Source organism: Thunnus maccoyii, chromosome 10 (genome assembly GCF_910596095.1).
Source record: "Thunnus maccoyii chromosome 10, fThuMac1.1, whole genome shotgun sequence".
Classification (NCBI taxonomy): domain Eukaryota; kingdom Metazoa; phylum Chordata; class Actinopteri; order Scombriformes; family Scombridae; genus Thunnus; species Thunnus maccoyii.
Window position 1 is genome coordinate 10,529,794 of NC_056542.1, and position 20,572 is coordinate 10,550,365.

The 20,572-nt window shown below is 38.5% G+C and overlaps 1 protein-coding gene across 4 annotated transcripts in view; it reads left to right on the top strand.

Moving 5' to 3' along the window:
* Positions 1 to 19,215, top strand: part of LOC121905377 (mannosyl-oligosaccharide 1,2-alpha-mannosidase IA) — a 198,720-nt gene extending 179,505 nt beyond the window's left edge. For 3 of the 4 annotated variants that reach the window (XM_042423589.1, XM_042423590.1, XM_042423587.1), the window contains 7 exons: positions 4,451 to 4,577; positions 4,746 to 4,839; positions 6,060 to 6,175; positions 10,565 to 10,784; positions 14,518 to 14,690; positions 16,742 to 16,857; positions 18,816 to 19,215. In XM_042423589.1, the coding sequence (XP_042279523.1) occupies positions 4,451 to 4,577; positions 4,746 to 4,839; positions 6,060 to 6,175; positions 10,565 to 10,784; positions 14,518 to 14,690; positions 16,742 to 16,857; positions 18,816 to 18,957 (988 nt within the window). In that variant the 3' untranslated portion in view covers positions 18,958 to 19,215. The remainder of the gene's footprint in view (positions 1 to 4,450; positions 4,578 to 4,745; positions 4,840 to 6,059; positions 6,176 to 10,564; positions 10,785 to 14,517; positions 14,691 to 16,741; positions 16,858 to 18,815) is intronic. The other variant, XM_042423588.1, reaches the window with a different exon arrangement.
* Positions 19,216 to 20,572: the final 1,357 nt, after the last annotated feature.

A 20,572-nucleotide genomic window follows, 5' to 3' on the forward strand; every position in this document is an offset into this window, starting at 1 on the left:
AGAGCTATTTTATCTCCGGATTTGAAGTTCTCCGTGTGTGTTTGGATTTGGCTACGGCCATCTTTAAACAGGAAACACTGAGACTGGAAATAAGAGTTTACAAGCGGGGAAAAAAAAGCTGACAAACTGATGAAAGCTGATAGCAGCTCTGTGTCGGTGACTGTGACACTCAAATTATCATCGCTAGCTGACATACCTGCGGCCTCAGTTTACCTCTGCTTTGCCTTAACAACAATAGTACCACCAGTAAAATGAAAAAAAAAACTGCTCAGCAATCATCTCTGTTAAAAAATATTCAGTGAGATTGGATCCAGAACACTTTATCCTCATACATCTTAAATTACCAGAAATTATCTAGCCATTTTTAACTGTCAGACTCCTTTTATATCCTTTTTAAAGATTTCAGTGAATCCTTGCGGCCAGACTACAGTATACCCTCTTCTTCCTTTAATGTCCTAATCTTATTTTAGAAGATACTCCCTGGCACCTCTGTCATCCACCTGCTACCAATTAACCCACCAGCCAAGCCGGACAGCTGCTGGCAGATTTAATTACCTTATTCTACAGTTAATTTCTGCTACATCACCAACATGGGTATGTGGTACAGATGGGCAGGAGGAACCAGGCTGCACATAGGGTGGTCATGTGGGGTGAACACACAAACAAGCCTGTCCGCGCTCTGCACACACACTTGTCACTTGAGAGAAGAACATATGCAATGTGTAACACAACATACACAAGCAGTCAGTGCTCTGCACACAGAGGACTTCAGATCTGCTGCTCAGCTTGTGGCTCTGACTAATGTGTAGGAAGGATTTTCTTGTACGCTATAAGTGATTTACTGCTATGCATTACTTGGTTTTTATGAACCCCTTCCTGTATGTTTAGTCTCATATGTTTTTATGTTTATGTTTTGACTGAGACCTGCCAAGTAACTGAAGATGGCAACATTTATGTAGAAGATCAGATCTGACTGCACGCAGGATTAGTTATTCTTTATGTCTTCATGAGATAAGATTTTTTTTTCTGGCAAGCAGTGCTTTTTGCCTTTTCATTTGTCCAGCATTTTACTACCACTCTGGGGGGAAAATTCATTCAAAGGGGACACATTATGCTGTTACGATGTCGGATATCTGTGCTAAACATCGTCAAAGTTCCAAAACCTGATGTTAATGTATGTAGACATACTCTCTGCAAGAAGTCAGAAGCCCAGGCTTAAGTGAAATCCTACTACTTTAGATTGTTTCATGGATCGTTGACGTATCCTCCCGAGTGGCTGGAAGTCGGCTGTGATGTAGCTTCCAAGAGCTGGCCAATCAGAACGCAACACGGTGGGCTCATCGGGAGGGGGGGCCTTAAAGAGACAGGAGCTAAAGCGGCCTGTTAGAGACAGAGGTTGAACTGAGGGGCTGCATAAAGGGCCAGTTTAAGATGAATAAGGAGTTTTTTGAATTGTAAATCATATAAAGATATTCCAGTAGAGCCCCAGATTAAAGATATAGATCTAGAAATGTGCATGATATGTCTCCTTTTAGTGTGAGTCAATAAACTCTTTATACTGGTTTTAATATTTAATACTGTATTCAGTCCCTCGTAGATTTAAAGCTAAACGGACCCTTCAAAATGCACCAGGTGGTTCTTGTAGCGCTTAAAACCGAAAAAAGATTTTATCCTCATTCATAGAAGAAAAGATTTTTAATTACACATATTGAGAGGTCACACAGTTTTATTGATGAGTTCTGAGTCGACATCAAAGATTCACCCAGCGCCAATTTCCCCTAAAACATTATGCATGGCATGATATTGATTTTTGCTTTTTTTTTTTTTTTTCATCATTTTCTACACCTTATTATATTTCTTCAGTGGAAGAGCGTGAGGGTGTTTTTTGTTAAAAAGGATGAAAAGATTAATAGATAAGTGTTGTTGCCTACCAGGCAGCAGTGATGCGGATAAAACAACCCCCCCCCCCCACTGCCTTCTCCAAACACAAACACCCGCCGCCCCGAACCTCCGCTTTGATTCTTAGATTGATACTTCCTAAAGGAGGAATCAGATATAACTGGAGTCAGAGCTACTAATGATGTAGCCCCCCAAACCTTTAAAGGATGCATTCATTCAGAGAGGAAAACTCTTTGATCCCCCTCTGCCCTCACACACCAGCCACCTTTTTCTCTCTCCCTCCATCTTATTATCTTCTCACAAATTCAGTTCAATTCATTACCGGATGTCTGAACTTCCTCAGCATGTTATAAGAGAATATGTAAAGTTATTCTTGTAGCAAATTCTGAGTCGAGTAATCATAGGTTTGCATTAGTGCACCGTCTCTGAAACCACACATTTACTGAGAATTGGATTTGCAGTGATATTACACACACGTTGGCTTGAGGAAATAAAACTGAAGGCTGTGATGTATTACTGACCTTGTTATTCATAGTTTCAAGATAACGTTTAAAGCTTTTCTTTACACAGTGAAAACTCTTTGCTGCGTTGATGAGATTGAGGTTTATGAAACGTTACACACAATCACAGGCAGCAATAAATGTACTTAATAGTAGATGACGGCAAAGGTTATCTCATAGATGTGTGATGAGTTTATTTTAAGCGGACAGAAATCTAATTTGCTCGACATCATGTAATTAATGTTTATGATACATCACCCAACAACATCATCTGCAGAGACATCAAAATGTGAACTTACAACCTGGAATATAACCGACCAATGGAGTAAGAGTTGGATGGTTTCAGAGATGGTACACATTTTAATATTTACACCAACACGTCATCATGATGATTTCTTTTTTTTTTTTACTGTAGGTTATGAAACAAGCTGTTGACCTTGTTGTTGCCACCTTGACATAATATGAGCAGAGGTGCAACAATTACTTGATCGACAGAATATTAATCAGGAACTATTTTGATTATTTTTTAAGCAAATATGCTAAAATTTGCTTGTTTAAGCTTCTCAAATGTGAAGATATAATGTTTTTCTGCTTCGTACATGATAGTAAAATGAATATCTTTGGGTTTTGGACATTTAAAGACATAATCATTGAAAAGTATTACAGAAATTTTGATTATTTCCTGCCATTTTACAGATAAAACGATTGATCAATAATGCAAATAATCGTTAATTGCAGCCCTAAATATTAGCATCTGGCGGGTTGTTGCATGAACCTGGTTGCAGGAAGTTAAATCTGTTTTAAACTTGATGCAACATGCAGAAATTTAGAAATTTAACATTTAATGCTGACCAAAAACTACAAATGACAACAGCTAAATGTTCAAATAATCAATTTATTTGTGTCTGCTGTGTTAAATGTATTGTACAGACATACAGTAGATGGTTATGGATTGCTATTTGAAAGGGAAATAAAAATGTAAGTCTTTCTTTTATTATGCGATGAACTGAGATTGAGAAGAGAAGACCAAACGATGCATCAGACACACTCGAAGTCGATTACTTTCTTTGGCTTTGTTCAGCTCCAGCATGTTGAGAATGTGATGTACAAAGTAATATCTGTGAGAGAATCACTTCTAAAAAGAGGCTGTTGAAGAACTGAAAGAACGATTACATTAGTTGGCTCGACTTCACAAGTACAGTAATACTGCTGCTGAGTACAGTAGGTTCATATGGGGCTGGAATTGCTCTTGAAACTTTTAAATTGCTAATAGTTATCCTGTTAGCAGTTTAAAAGTTTTAAATTGCTAACAGGATAAAGTACTTCATGAAGAAATCCCATCGACTGAACTTTTTCTTTTCCATTGGTACTTTTATTTTCCTGATTACATTTTCAGAGCGTAAACATACCAATCGATATACTGCAATTCTAATTTATACTTGTCTATTTACTATATTGCTGATTTTCAACTCTACATAAACAGCGTAATGGATACTTAAATTGTACTGAATGGATGAGATTAATCTACATTCATTAAATATCTAGTCAATAGTTGGTAACAATTGTGTTTTATTACTCAGAAAATAAACAGAAAATAACCTCTACCATCTGTATTTTTGAGTCATGTGGGTAGTTTGAGTGGCTGTGAAAAATCTGTTGTGCATTTTACACTTGAAAGCTGGAACTATGTTCAGTTCATAAACAAGGAAACACATAAAAAGCTAACAGCTGTGAAAAGTTCAGCTGTGACCAACATTTCTTGTCTTGTTAACCTCCCACATGTTGCCTCCCTTTTCACTCACTTTTAGAGGAATTAATACAGTATACTTCTGATTATTTGTTTGTGTTTCGGGCCGTGTGAATACAGATTCTGTGTTAGTTACACCTACAGTGCAAAGAGACACAGTGATTAAAAACTGCTCACTATTGTCTCCAGCCTGTAACTGCCACCTTTATTTATTCTGTCAGCTTGTAAAAAGTGTTTTTACTTGTTTATGTCTGTGTGTTCCAGCCGTGATATTTAGTCTATTCTTTGGATGTTGTCTCTGTTGTAGTGGCACCAGTTGGAGTTGGGGATGGGCCTCAGCCGGGAGCAGCATCCTGGCTGAGTTTGGGACCCTGCACCTTGAATTCGTCCATCTGACCGAGCTCTCCAACAACCCCATTTACACAGAGAAGGTGAGATTTTGGATCACATTTCCAGTTTTACTTACTACATATTTACTACTGTTTGTTTCTGATCTTTTAAGATTCTTGTCAGCTTTGATACAGTAGGAGTTGAATTTGTGAAACCATGGCACTGCAGTAGCCTGATGATTATTCTTTTGTACTCTGATGTCTCTGCAGGTGATGAACATCAGGAAACTGCTGAACAAGATTGAAAAACCCCACGGCCTGTACCCCAACTTCCTCAGTCCAGTCAGCGGCAACTGGGTCCAACGTAAGTATTGCACCAGCTGTATACAGGACATTCATTCTTGTTTTACATCTATTAAATCATTTAAAGATGAAGCACAAGGTAATTAGCATCACTTGATTATTGAAAAGGTTTTCATATGACCTTGTTAACACATCCATCTCCGAGCTGTTTGAGAAGGTCATGTTTATTACCCACTAGGTCGGTATTTGTTACATGTTTGTTTTCCCAACATAGATCACAATTACAAGACTTGGAGTTCATTGAATGTCATTTCACATTTTTTTCTTTTCCCATTTCTGAAACTTTTCTTCAGCTTCCACAGCTGCGGCAGACCTTGAGTCACCTCAAGTGTCAAAGCTCTTTTAGCTGCCCGTCTGTGTCATCCACCCATCCGTCAATTTCCTTTCATTTTTAATATCAGGCTCATAGCAATGGCTATATGAATCCCATTGCTCTGGGTTATTAAATGATAATGAATTCAATTACTTCAGGAAATTGGATCTTTCCGATTTACCTGAAAGGAGATGGGTAGAAAAAAAAATCAGGATAAGAAGACACTGGTACTAAAAAAGGTGGTAATCTGGATGATAACAGAGGCTAATTGTTGTGGGTGAGCATGTAGGGAAGAAAAACTGTATATATTTATCATCACAAAGGGGAAAGAAGCTTTGGATGCACGGCTCTCCCTCATCCATTTATGTCAAGGACAAACACAGCAGCACTGTGATAACCTTGCGGGGGAGTCGGCAAAGGTGTATGTGCATGCAAAGAGCAAGAGTGGATAGATGAAGACTCACGCACGCCCCCACTCCATTATTATATTCATCTCTGTGAATTTGAATGTGGACAGGAGGAAAATCAACAGCCACTCATTTCAATTCCCACTCACAAGCGTGAAGTGTGTTACATAATTTAGGCTTAAGACAAACTTTTTAAATGAACTGTTTTCCGCCATCAGTGAACAGAGGCTGTGCGGGTCACAGTACATGATCATGAACATCGTAAATTAGCCGGAAAAGCCAAAAGTGGTGAGACTTGTCGAGCATGTGCAAGTTCACAGTAAAAATGCTGATCTCCCACAATACACAAAAGCTTCTCTAACACTGTGATTCCAGCAAGCCAGACATGATTCAGTGAGATATCAGTGACCTGATTTGATTTATGAATGAGAAAAAGACCTATGTGTGACACTGCCGAATGTTTTTACACAGTCCTGCTGCTTTTCTGTTCCCCCTTCGTAGATCACGTTTCCATCGGTGGCCTCGGAGATAGTTTCTATGAGTATCTGATCAAATCATATCTGATGTCAGACAAGACGGACGACGATGCAAAGAAGATGTACTACAGCGCACTGGAGGTATGGAAAATTTTAGTCCACTCAGGCAAAGCTACATTAGATAAAATAATAATAATTACAGTCATTTGCATAAGCCTTTGATCAAACAAAATATACATAAAGTGATTCACACCCAAGATAAATAAAAAACAAACAAAATGTGTTACCCAAATAACAAGACGACATACTTATAACTTATATTTTAGGGGATAACTGAAGACTTGAGAGAAAGAAACTACATCTTAAATTCTTTACAGACATGGAATATGTAATATATCTGGCTCATGTAAGTGATGGCTTTTTGCAATTCAGAGTAAGTGTCAGTTGTGTAAATGTTCCTCACAGTTTACAAGAGGAACACAGGAGCAGGCTGCATCAGAGATTTTAAAAATGGACAGAAAATGGAAGCGTATTCAGCTGTTTGTTTTAGTCTGACAGCTCACAAGCAGAGTGACGAGACGTTAAGTCGGGATTCTTTTGGGACTCTGTTTACTGTAATTCCCTGTTTGAACACATGCTGTATGTAAAATGTTGGCTGGATGTTTATTCATCCATGAGAATTTTTCATGAATGAAAATTTAAACTATAGAGAAGGAGTGCTGGTCTGATAACTCATTTTACATAGTCTCTTGTTTGTTTTGTTTTGACCCCACATGAGGGGGAAAAACGAGGTGAACAAGACATGTATTTAAGCTCTTGTGCATTTTTAACCTTGTGCTGCTGTTGCTTTTTCATTATAAGGAGCACTGAATTCAGACTTGTGCCATCTTGGAAGTTTTAAGGGAATGTTACTTGGTGAGAACCAGAAACATTGTCATGACTTTTAAGTAAAAGTGATAAAAGTGACTCAGGCAGATATGTAAAATTGCCATCCTATTTACGTAACAAGGTGCATGTCTGACAGGGTGTACACTAAAAAATAAAAATAATGGAGTGATTCTGCAAAGCAAATTATCCTTTCATCACTCAAATCCAGCGCTTTTTAAGCTGAAATGTATAGATGTTCCTCTCTGCTATTGAAATTTGATGGATGGCTTATTCAGAAGTAGGTGTAAAGCTGTAATGGATGCTTTTATAAAAAGCACCGTACCAGGGGTAGAAACAGTATGCGTATATTTGTGACAAAGATGTTCTCAGTGGAACGGTCATGAGGGAAAGGAAGGAAGATAATATCAAAAAGGACAGGTTCCTGGTATTGCGTAATGGGATTAGAGCTGTGATTAGATGGTGACTGGCTCGCATGTATTCATCTATTCACTCTCACTGTCTGCAGAGAAATGATTGTGTACATGAACCCACTGCACGATATACACAAGCATAAAAATAACAGCAGCTGTCTATTTTTCTGCTTTTAACGGCGATAACGTCACAGCAAAGCACTTTCCCCTCAGGCTACAATTACAATATCACAGACAAAAACTTAAGAGTGCCATTGAGATTTCATCAGAGGGTCAAGCCAGAGGCATAACTACTAATTACAGACTCTCCTTCTCCCATGTGACTTGGTATTTAAATGGCCAAGGACCCCCGTGCTATCAGATTAAGTTATATACTGTATGTTTATACAGAGATCTAAAGTGAAGGCGCAGCACAACTCATTATCTTTGGCATTCAAATAAAAGTAGATTACTAATTAAAACACTGTTGAAATATTTTCTAATTACGCTATGCCATGATTACTGCTAACAATGGCTAATTAACGGGAAAATCACCAGTCTCAACCCTCAAGAAAAATGTTTTTGTTGAGAACATGGTATTTATAAGCTTTCATATTATACACATTACTTTGTCTTCTGTTACTGCAGGTTGCGTCTTTATCAAGCCTTATTTTAGCAAGGTTTCTTGTACAGAACACAATAATGGTTGGAAGGAATCGTTTTGGTTTTTCGCTGTCATCAAGTAATTTGAAATTAAAATATCCCTCTTCACAAACCAAATCTTCTTTGCATATACATCTGTGAGAGAATGTCTTAATGCCTTCATTTTTTTCTTTTTAAGCTCATCTTGAAAGAGCGGTTTAAAGATTAGAAAATAAATGAACGAATGATTGGACCTGAGATTCAAGAGGGAGTTTACACTCATAATTATCAGTACTTGATGAGGTCTTTCTGCTGATTATTATAAACCTGTATTCAAATGCAAAATGAGCAGCAAGCCAGACAGAATGGATAAGAGGGAGATGAGAGAGGAACAGAATATGTAAGGGAGAGAAAAATGATGAGTCATTCAGAAGCAATCGCAAGAGATGTCCATCTATATTCTGTCTTTTTAAGTTTTAAAAAAAAAGAGAATTCTGTCTTTTAGAAATCTTTCTCTGACAAAGAAAGCCTCCATTGCCCATTTGTCTGTCTCCTTTTGATCATTTATTAACCTGGGTCTGACGGATCATGCTAACTTCACACTCACCGCCTCTGTTGTAGAGAGACTCAGGCATAACAAGGTATACAGTATCTGCACAAGCAGCTTGAGCCTCCTAAAGCTTTCCAAATACACTTTTACATAAATCATTTGAGACACTTGTCTCTGAGTGCAGCTAAAGTAAACACAGAAATTAGCCCCACTGGATTAGCTGTTTCCACTAACTGCACCAGGATCTACTTATGTGACAACCAGAGGTGGTCAGTGCAAAGTTGTTATGACCCATAGTCACCATGGCAACAAGTAGGAGAATAAAACCATGGTTTCCTTTTAAAGGGTTTATGCTGGACCACTTGTTCAGTGTTCAGGGTATCAAAATGAATCAGAGCAGAGCATGCTTTACACAATAGATACACAATTTCAAATATACTGTAAATGTAAATCCATGTTGGACTCGTCCCTTATGTGTGTGAGAATTGCCGGCATACACAGAACTCAAGGTATAAAGATATCCTATTGGGAATGTGTGTCTTTGGTTGTTCAAACTATTGTCTTAAATTATCAATTCAAAACAAATTTGAAAAGTTGCACCTCTAGTCTAGTTTGTGTTGTTAACTGGCTTCATTGTAGTTCTGTCATGTTGTGGCAGGTTAGTTTAGTACTGCTGGTGGACGCTACCAAACTTTATAAGTATAAATATTGAGTTCACATACTGTAAGAGTAATGCCCACATACTGAAGCCCTCTGGAAAATGCTACCCTCAGAAATTCAGTGTTACAACAGTGATTTTAAATTCAGTTTAAATGTGTGTATGATACATAAATAAATAAATTATAAACTGTTAGCTCACTTTAAGCATTATTTACAGCATGTTTGCACTGCCTTAGAACAAAACTAGTGTGTAGTGTCACTTAAGTCCAAAGTAAATTAAATTGCATTTCTTTTATGCTACAGTATAATTATCTTCTCTGTGTGTCACTTGTTCTTTCAGTGAACATCTAAAACTAAAACGGAGAATTTTGTATTTTATATTATTTGGTTTCAAGATGGCAGCCCTTTGTTTTGCATTCAATTGATTAAATACCGTTAATCGTCTACGTAAATGGAGACCTTATTTTAATACAGCCAATCAAATCTTTGCGTAAAGCATTAACATCAGCATTTGATCACAGGCAGAGCAGACGGTCACACTGAGCCTGATAGCATCCTGCTACACAACAAAACAGCCCACGTTATCTTTTCTGTTGACCTCTTCTTCTTTCTAACTTACAAACATGAACACACGTCTTGTCCTGCACCTCAGCTTGTTGAACGAGCCACCAAACCAACATTGACCGCGGAAAAGTGCACCGCTAACATCAGTCTGCAGGCTAAATAGCTAATTAGCTGCTAAACAGCACGTTAAACAGCATATAAATGTCACTGTAAATGTCAGTTATATGCTGGTGTGGTCTTTTGTCAGTTCCACCGCTGACAATACAATGTCTGACCATGAAATGTAAACTCCAGCACAAGTTTGTTAAATTCTCTGTTGTTCCATACGTTGTAACACAGCACTGTCAGCCTTTCTGATATCTCTCCAAAGACCTTTTTTCTTCCTTTGTAATACTTAAAAATGATGAACAATATATTTCAAAAACATGTTGACATTATTTTTGGCTGCAGAAGGCAAACAGAAATGTGATTTCAGTGTGTTTAGTCTTGTCTGTTATCTGTGCGGATACAGTTTTGTATGTAATGCTAATGATCAGTGATGCTAAAAAAAAAATATTACATCAATTTGGAGATACACAGTAAGTGCTATAATGAAAAGAGACCAACACTACGAAGGTTGTCATTGTCACAACACCTGCTGTGTATAAATGCTTCTATTTGGAGCTTCTAGTAGAGAATATGAATCTATTAATGGTAACAAAACCACTGGGGAAAGACAGACGCTCCCATTCATCCTGTTTTTGGTGTAATTTAATGGAATTACAACCAAGAAGCCACAATATATCTATAATTACATATGACAGAAATAAATATTCCTGATCACATGTGTTGTTGCAGGCGATTGAAGCTAACCTGGTACAGAAGTCACCCGGTGGCCTCACCTACATGGCCGAGTGGAGGGGAGGGATCCTGGATCACAAGATGGGCCACCTGGCCTGCTTCTCTGGGGGCATGATAGGCATTGGGGCCGATGACGGAGCTGCCGAGAAGAGGCAACACTACCTGGACCTGGCTGCTGAGATCACACACACATGCCATGAGAGCTACACACGCTCAGGTGAGTGGAAGTCAGGGAAACTAAAAGAGGTTATTTAGAGTGCAAAAGCTTTAAGAAGATCCACAATAGTTAGGTTCAGGAGGCTCAGTGTCATGTAGGGGTGGACGGATGACTGCCTATTATTTATAATGTTTTGTGACCAAGATGCAAAATTAACCTTTTCATCCACTGGCCAAATGACCAGTGAATGTTTAAATTTTATCAGCCACTCAATAGATTTTTTTTTGGCTGTTGGGTGAAGCAGCCACTTGCATATTTTACCAGCATTTGGCGGGTGGCTGGTGCTAATTTTGTGCCCTGTTTGTAACCTTTATAAAGTGCCTGTAGCTTTCATATCAAACTGAAGAAATCTAATTTACAAAGGGAGCATAGAGTAGCCTGTCTGCCACAAGTCATAGCCCTACCTGCTCTAAGTCAGTTAGTGTTAGGGGCGGGTTTTGTTCATTTCCTCTGTGCTTAAAATCTGCGGATGCGACTACACAAGATACTTTTGAGTTACGGCTGCTACTAATGATTTTTTTTATCAGTTAATTAATTGATTAGTCTTTTAGTCTAAATAAAATGTCCGAGATGATAAAAGAAAATGTCAATCACTGTTTCCCAAAGCCCAAGGCGACATCCTTAAATGTCTACTTTTGTCCCGACCAACAGTCCACAACCCAAAGATATAAAATAGTCACATTTCACATCATATTTTTTCCCCCAAAAAATGACCCTCATTAGTTTTCTGTCGATTACTTAAATGACTAATCGCTGCAGCTCTAGTTTGAGTATTAAATATTTGTGCAATTGCATGAAGACGTTTTTAATTACTGATCCTTCGTAACCTATTTTTTCTCCTGGTTGCCATCGTACTGTGGTGTTCATACTCTTCAGATCAGAATTATTCTGCATTTTTCAAGATAGTGCATGCTGGCTATTATAAAAATTTAATTAAGCAATTATGGTTAATCACTGTTGTGGTACATTATGTCTGTCTTATTAATGGTGGCATCAAGAGTCTAGGAGAGTGATATTGTAAATTAAAAACGGCCTCAGGCATTTTTATTTTGCCCAGAATCAAAAGGAGAATCGTTTCTGGTGGTTTTCACCTCAACAGAGACATGACAGACCTAATAAGGTGCAGTAAAGAATTAAAATGCTCAATTATTTTCCAATGTCTCACAGCTGTAGGCAGCAGCAGCAGCAGCACACACAGTAGAGGTGTCTCTGAGTGTGTTTGATACTGATAATCACACGTTGTTGTCATCCAGAAGAATGAATCAAAAAGGAGGAAGGAAGAGTAAACTTTGTGGTACTATTTCAGACCACAGGCAAATTTGCTGTAGATCCAACCAGGGAGAGTAAAATATCTCTGATATGGCTGAAAACACAAACTGAAGATGTACCCAGGAGAAAAATGTAAGACAGACAGAGAGGGTGAAAAAAAGAGAGGAACATAGGAGCAAGCCTGCCCACATTTTTTGGAAGATTCTTGTTTGATCTCTTCTCTTCCCTGGCATCTGTCTTGGCCCTGACAATAATCTCCGCTGCTAATTTCAAGATTTTTTTTTTTGTTTGTTTTGTTTTTGTTTGTTTTTTTTGCCCCCTCCACTGTTGGGTGGGCTGTGAAGATTCCTCCTCAAGTGTTTATTCGCCTTCGCTTTTCTGGTAAGCTAATGTGACTCATCACATAACAGGTTCCTTGATGCGCTCGGAATACTTTTGATCTTTACGCCCAAAAGGCTCCTCTGGCTTTCTCTTTCATAGTCATCCACCAGGTTTCTCTTCACTCATTAAAGGGACTGTGTGGTTCCTAGCAGCTCTTGGATTAGCTGTCTGCAAGAGAGAGAGAGAGAGAGAAGTGAGATTTGCTCTTACTTGTATGTAAAGTGGCTGCTATTTAGCTGTGTTTTAAACTGATACCATAAAGACTCTCTTGCTGCTGCTCCTCTGGATCGCTGCCATCTTCACACCAACAGACTGAGGCAGGAAAATAGAGATCTCAGGGGAAGGAGCAGGAAGGTTATTGGTTCGATAGAAAATGTGGTGATAGACTTTTAATGCTATTTTACTTTGAAGACGTATGAGTTCATGGACAATACAGAAATGTTAATGAGACTGACTGCACTCATGAAAGTCTTAGTAATTTTCAGTATTATACTGCACAGCCAGAAATCTTTTTTTTGTCAAGCTCTTGGAGGTCAGTTTCAGGAAAATGGTCATTTCAACATCACAGCTACTTAATGGCTGCCTGTGGATTTCTAAGACCTCAATAACCATATTTTTTATGCAATTTTCTTTATATCTCTGTGTTTATTTGATTAAGATTTATGCAAAATTACAGTCAGTGATCCCATCATAAAATAATTCTGGCTAAAATGTAATTTTGGCGTAAAAGACTATTATCCAAATAAATCCAGAATAATTTGCAAATTGTGTTTGACACAGGCATGCTTTTCATCAGATTAACTTGTGGAAAAATCAATTGTGTTGTCTGTGCGGCGAGTTACCGATGAGTCTGTTAGAATTAGCATTAGCATTCCAATCACAAGCGTCAACAGCCCAGAGAAATTATTTAGTTCAAAACAGGCAGTTCAGGAGGAAGGAAACAGAGTGTGGAAAGTGTCTACGGGTGAATCAGTTAGATATCCTTGCTGAATTAATCAAAACAACAGTTAAACACGGAGGACGTTTTGAGTTCCCATTTACAGAAAACGGCATCAACAGCAAATTAGAAAGGGGGGGCAGATAAGAAAACAGACACATTTTACTAAAATATGGGGAAATTTACTTAAAAGACAGCAGAAATTAGAAACAATGCCTATTTCAATAAAAGGTCTGGTTCTCTTTACATGATCCCTTCAGTGTTTTTCCCCTCATTATTTTTTTGGTGAAGGTTTTTTTTATCCAAATCAAGGATCTAAAGGAAGAGACAAATTTGTGATTGTTGGCAATCGGATTAATTTTACTTCTAGCCGCTGACGCACCTTTTGAACCTTCTTGTCTTAATGTTTGATCTGTTCAACCACTGAAATCTAACTGGTGGTCTCCTATTTTCCCTCACTTCCTCCTACTCATTACCTTTTTATACAGCGACACAGTAAACAGCTTATTGCTTTGATGTTTCCCTCTTGTCTTGCTTGCACACGCTCCCTCTATAATGAGCCAGCTGACCGGGTGGCCCTCCGGTCTAAACGGATACAGCCACTCACAGATCCTCAATGACCTCAAACAACCTGCTTTCTCAAAACAATTTTCAAAACAGCTACACAGCGGTTGGCTAAAATCACAGATGATAAGACCAAGAAAAAAAAAATGTCACAGCAAATGGAGCACAGTAGGCAGAAACAAATTTTCAGAACCATTTTGTATGCAATAATTCAACTCCCATTCTAAACGTGTTTCTAAATTTAAGATGTTGCTATGCCAATGCTCCTGTCAGGACCTTGGCAAGAAGAGATTTCTTTGTGCAGTATCATGAATAGGATCTCTTGAATTGCAGTAGAAATATAATGGAAGTAGAAGGAGAAAAATAAGGAGTGAGAAAGAAAAAGAGAGGCCCACAGACCATCTGGAAAGCCGGGGAGGTCTTAATTGTTTAACTTGTGCCTCAAGCGTTTTTCTGTAAACTAACAGCAACTGAATGGCGTCTATACAGTGAATGATGTTGCAGCTCTTTTGAATAAGTGCTTGTTTCTATTGGCTTGACTTTCGTCTCATGTTCTGTTTTTTTGTTTCTGTCTCTTTTCAGCCACCAAACTGGGACCTGAGGCGTTCAGATTTGACAGCGGAGCTGAAGCTACAGCAACCAGACTGAGCGACAGATATTACATCCTACGACCAGAAGTCATCGAGAGCTACATGTACATGTGGAGACTGACCCATGACCCCAAGTACAGAGAGTGGGGCTGGGAGGCTGTTGAGGTGAGATACACCAGTATAGTAGTAGTAGTAGTAGTAGTATACAATATTTAATTTATTGGCCCAAATATAAGATGTCCTCTCCATTTCCAACACCTGTTTTTTGAGGGGGGGAAAAAGACTTTTTGAAGATACAAAACACTTTATGAGACTAGTCCTGTTATAAAAGTCTCCCCAAAATACTATTACTCTAAAGATAAGCCCTCATTTCTTATATAATATAAGACTTTTACTTCAAATATAAGACTTTTTTTCTGGAAATTACATTTGAAATTTTTGAATTTTGATTTATTTTTTTTAATGGTGAGACTTCCAGCAAAACATTAATTCTTGTAAATTGCATTGTGGGTTTATTTTTCGACTTGTTGATTTAAGGCTAGTGTTCTAATTCTGGATAATACGGTACAAAATCTATCTATTCATATTTAAAGGGGCCTATTATGCTCATTTCCAGCTCTATATTTTTATTCTGGGACTCCACTAGAATAGCTCTGTATGATCACAGTTCAAAATACTCCTTATTTATCTTAAACTGGCCCTTTATGCAGCCCCTCAGTTCAGCCTCTGTCTATTAACAGGTATTTTTAGCTCCTGTCTCTTTAAGGCCCCCCTCCCAATGAGCCCACTCTGTTCTGATTGGCCAGCTTTCCTGAAGCCCTGAGGGGTAGCCGTATCAAAGTCGTGTTAAGTTACTGCTGATGAAAACATAACATTTCCTGCTTTACTGATTCATAATAAAAGACTAAATAATGGGAGACTTTTATTATTAAGAATTCACTGGAAATGAAACATGTTCCTCATTGAATTAGCAGAGCTTCATTAGCAGCGCTAAAATCAGTCCAAACAACAACATATGTAGATATTTGGAGCTGTTTGTTGAGCGGATCAGTTAGAAATATTGCAGGGAGGAGCAGTGAACTGGCACACTGTGTGTGGAGCAGATGATGTAAAGAAATCTGTCTCATGCAGACATCAGCTTTGGCTGAAAGAAGAAAAAAACATTGGAAACTGAGCGTTCAGAGCAGTCTGAAGCCAGTGCTTTTTACTCACAGGGGTCACTTCTACATAAGTTTACCTCATTTGACACATTGGCCATGTTTAATATGAACATCCGACATTGTAACATTATATATGACCGAAAATGAGGAAAACCCATAACAGGTCCCCTTTAAGTGGGAGACGCAATGTAATTTTTTACCCTATACTTCTCTCTCTGTCTCTCTCTCATATGAGTGGCTTGGACTTTGATTTTATAAATTGTACTCACCTATTATGTCAAGCCCCTTTAACACCCTCAATTACCCTCCACCAGCTTCCTTGATATTGTGTGGCACTGTACATTAGCTTGTAGATCAAGCAGTTCCACTAGCAGGAGGTGAAGGTTGTGTAGGGAGCACCATTATTAATGTGGGAATAGATGGGACATTAGCTGTAGTAAACTGTGGTGGGCTGGCATGATAGATTTAGCATTAATTTAGTGCGCACAGAAGTGGAGAGATCAGGCTGACGAGTTTGACGGGCCTCTAATTATCGGGCACAAAGGTTGAAGGCAGTGCACAACGCTTCTCTTCATGAACATCAAGCATTAACATGTTGGGGTCTTTGTTAATTAGCACGTATAAGCCAGCCCTTTATAGCAGGGGTAATAATGTGCTAATCCGCTTGGCTAGCTCAGCCACTCTCCATTAGCCCTTGTCAGATTTAGCACTGCTTGGACTTCAATTGTGTCGCCAGCTGAGGGGCTTGACAAGTTCCATCATTTACTATTTCTTTAGGTCTACATGCACACACAGTTATTGAGTGAGGGATTCTTTCTTCACCATAAAGTATTACAAGAATACCCAATGGTCTTTTACTCATATGCCCTGTGATTTCTACAGTGCAATTTATAAAATTCTTGGGCCACTCTGAATGAATATACACGGATAGATGAAGTATTATTCATTCTAGTTTGTACAATCAAGCTGGCAACTGCAAGAAGTGATCTTTACTTTAAAAATACTTGCACACATTTAAACTTTTCCATCTACATCCGCCTCTGTGTCTCCTGGCAGGCCCTGGAGCAGCACTGCAGAGTGGAGTTTGGCTTCTCTGGGATCCGAGACGTTTACACCATGACAGTCAGCCACGACAACATGCAGCAGAGCTTCTTCCTCTCAGAGACACTCAAGTAAGTCCTATTTCCTCTAAACATCCCCTTTCGTAAGAGAGAATGTGGCAAATGGCATTTTACAATCTGCATGTGTAAACCGTCTGAGAGTTGTGGAGAGAACAGATGTAGAGAGTAATACAGTACATGCTCTGATACTGAACGCTGTGGGATTCATCTCTACCTATTATCTGTTCTGTCTGTGATGCACACTCATGCTGCGAATGAGACACAATCTCTGCTCCAGTGTTCAGGAGTCATCTTTGAATGTGAATTTCTTCATTTTTCTGCTAAACGAATCATGGATGGCAAATAGATGGTTTGCATTTAGACGCCTCGATCTTACCTCCCCTCACTCTTGGATCATTAAGCAGTATAACCCACTCAGACAGCCATGTTGTAGAAGACAGGGGCATCAGGAACCATATTCAGATTGACAGTCATCAGACAACTTTAAACACTAGACTGCTGGCTCAACTAGTGTTACACCATCCATAATGTGCATACGATTTAAAACTGAAATAACTAATCATGACAAAAAACTACTCTAGTGAATAATTTAGTCGTGTTAGATTGAGACAGCAAAGCATTCTTGCATGACAGTTGTGGTGCTGATTATTAAATGTGGTCGATGCTGAGAAGAGAAATAATGTGAAGCTACAGAATAACAGCTGTAACTTCAAAATAAGACCTTACCGTCAGAAGAATACTTCTTAAAGAAAGTATCTGATGTTGTGGATGAAGAATGACTGTTTTACCAGAAATATCCTGTTGAATACAGAAGTGATGTCAGAAATATTTGTGACATGGTACAGTTTGGTCAACTGTTAATATGCCAGTATGTTTATATACACACACAAGAAACCAGGTTACTCTGAGGAATCAAATTCACATGCACTGTGGTGACCCGATTCATTTGCATACACATGCTGCAGGACTGTAATCAGATTCCTCCCTTGAACATGAGAGCATGTAGTTTTCCCTCAGTTTCAGTCAAAAATTTTACAAAAAGTCAAATATCCATTGATAGAACCTGACTCGAGGCTACATGGTGTTAGTTTTAGTCAGACTTAATTACAAGCATATATCACTGCGTGTGATGTGTTTCCCTTTTTACTGCCCCGCTGTGCTGTCACTTGAAGTCTTCCGAAGTCTTTGTCATGCACATGTGTACATGTAAAAAGCAGATTACAAACATGGTTATGTGTATACATGACAAATCCAGGTACTGAAGTCAGGTTACAGCAGACGGCTGACTGTAACCTTGAAGGAAAAATTTGAAGGAATAGTTCAACATTTTGGGGAATACACTTATTCCCTTTCTTGTTGCGAGTTAGATGAAAAGACTGACACCACCTTCAGGTCTGTACAGTAAATATGAAGCTACCACCCGGAGACAATTAGCTTAGCATGAAGACTGGAAACGAGGAAACGGCTAGAATGGCTCTGTCCAAAGTTAACAAGATCTGCCTACCAGCACCGTTAAAGCTCACTAATTAACACGTTGTATCTGATTTGTTTAATCTGCACAAAAACCAGTGACAAAATGATAAATGACACACCCTCGAGCCATGTTGTCACAGTGAGGAAGAAGTCACTGTTCCACAGCTTGTCATTTTTACACACCTGTTTTTGTACGCATTAAATAAACAATATATAACATTTATTATTGAGCTTTCGAGGTGCTGGTAGGTGGATTTTGTTACCTACAGAGCCAAGCTAGCTGTTACCTTCTGTTTCCAGTCTTTATGCTAAGCTAAGCTAACTAGCTGCTAGCTGTTGCTTATTTGCTCTGAGTATTGATCTTCTCATCTAACTCTCATCAAGAATGTGAGCACATGCATTTCCCAAAATGTCAAACTCTTACTTTAAATGCATCTAAATGTGCTGAATGTGCAGAAACAGAAATATGTATAAAATAATTCAATACTCCCAAATGACCATCAATTTTGATGCATTTTTTTCCTGTTTGCTCTTAGATATCTTTACCTGCTCTTCTCTGATGACGACCTTCTCCCACTGGAGGACTGGGTCTTCAATACAGAAGCCCACCCGCTGCCCATCATCCGTAAGAGCTGCCTGCAGGACGAAGCGACACAGGATAAGACAGTCTCCGAATAAGACTGACCACCACCCAACACTTGAGACGGTTAATGACACATTTGCACAATTCATGTGCACACACAAGTCAAATATTGCAAACACCAATTAAATGCAGGTTCAGAGTCTTTTCAGGAGCGTGTTATAGACTCTCAATTCCTTTCCAGTAAAGGATGTTGTCGTTTTACGCTGTGATTGTATATCCTTTCGCCGGGGTTACTTCCTGCTGGCACTTCTTTTTTGTGGACAATCAAGACAAACATGACTTTCATGAAAAGAGCACCTTTTTCTTTCCTTCTTTCCTCTGTGAGGAAACCAGTATAACTTGCAGACCCAAATGTATTTGGAGGAGGGTTGAACTATGGGCCATATTGTTAGAAAGAGAAACGTATAGAAAACCACTTGAGTTTTGCTCTTTGATTTCGTTGTTTCGTTAATCTTGAGTGATGAATGATTTCCTTCAATCTTGTCATTGCATATTTTTTCCTTTGTGAGTACACTCTTTGACCAAAGGTTTCTTTGCATTTATAATTCCCTCTTTTCCAGTAATGTGTTTTTGGTGAGATTTGACAGATAGTAAATTTTACTATAAGGATTGAATTGTAATGAATATTAATAAATGTACAGACAAACATGAAATGTGATGCTCGAATCCACCTCCAAACTAATGTTGATGTCATGTTTCTCGCTGAAACAAGCTTGAATGATGTTTTTAAAGTCAGGAGGTGGCAGGAAAGTGGCAGTGTCTTATGCATCCAGGGACCATTTTTTTCTCTTAAAAAAAAAAAGAAAGAAATGTTGGGTTGTGTTTTCATGTATGCTTAGGTCATTTTTTGAACAGGACAATGCTTGCTAAGTCCTCTCAGCCTTTCAAATCAAAGTAACAAATAGGGTACTGTCAGTTCTGCGACTGTAATACAAGCATAAGGGAAAAAGAGCGCTTAAGGAAAAAAGCACCTTTTGCTAGCCAGCTCCAAAATGGGTTTTCCTGTTTCTGTTGTTTTTCTGGTTCACCTCGCCTTTACGTGTGAACCGTACGGCTGCCAATTCTGATGTTAAAGGCTGTAAAAAAAAAAGCCTGAGAGTCAACCGGGGAGACGAGTTTTCATTTCCATCACTGTTCTTTTCATCACTGCTGTCCTGCACAGTTGTGGAGCGAATGTGCTGTACATACAGATGAAGTGAGTGACCCCTGTATGAGCTTGTCTTGACTTTATTTTGTGATCTCTCTCTCTCTCTCTCTTCTTCTTCTTCTTTTCTAAACTTCAGTGGTTATTTTTTCTGGGTTCTCTTTTGATTTGCTTCCCTCAGGTGTTTCAGTAAAAAAAAAACAAAAAAAAAACAACTAAAGTTCTGATTTTAAGTCTAGTTATTGCTGATATTAATTATTGTTATTACTTATTCTTACTGTTTGATTTAACTTTCATTGTTGAATATTTTCAAATACTGATAAAAAAATACCTGTGCAACTTTGTACATTTAAAACAATCACAGTTGTTATGTCATTTTTATTGGCCGTGTTTGTTTACTTATTTACAAAGTCTAAAAAAATTGAATGTCCTCCTAAAAAATGTGCTATTTGTTTTGTGGTATTTTGTCTATTTAAAGAGTAAAGCAGGTTGCCACAGTATGTTTG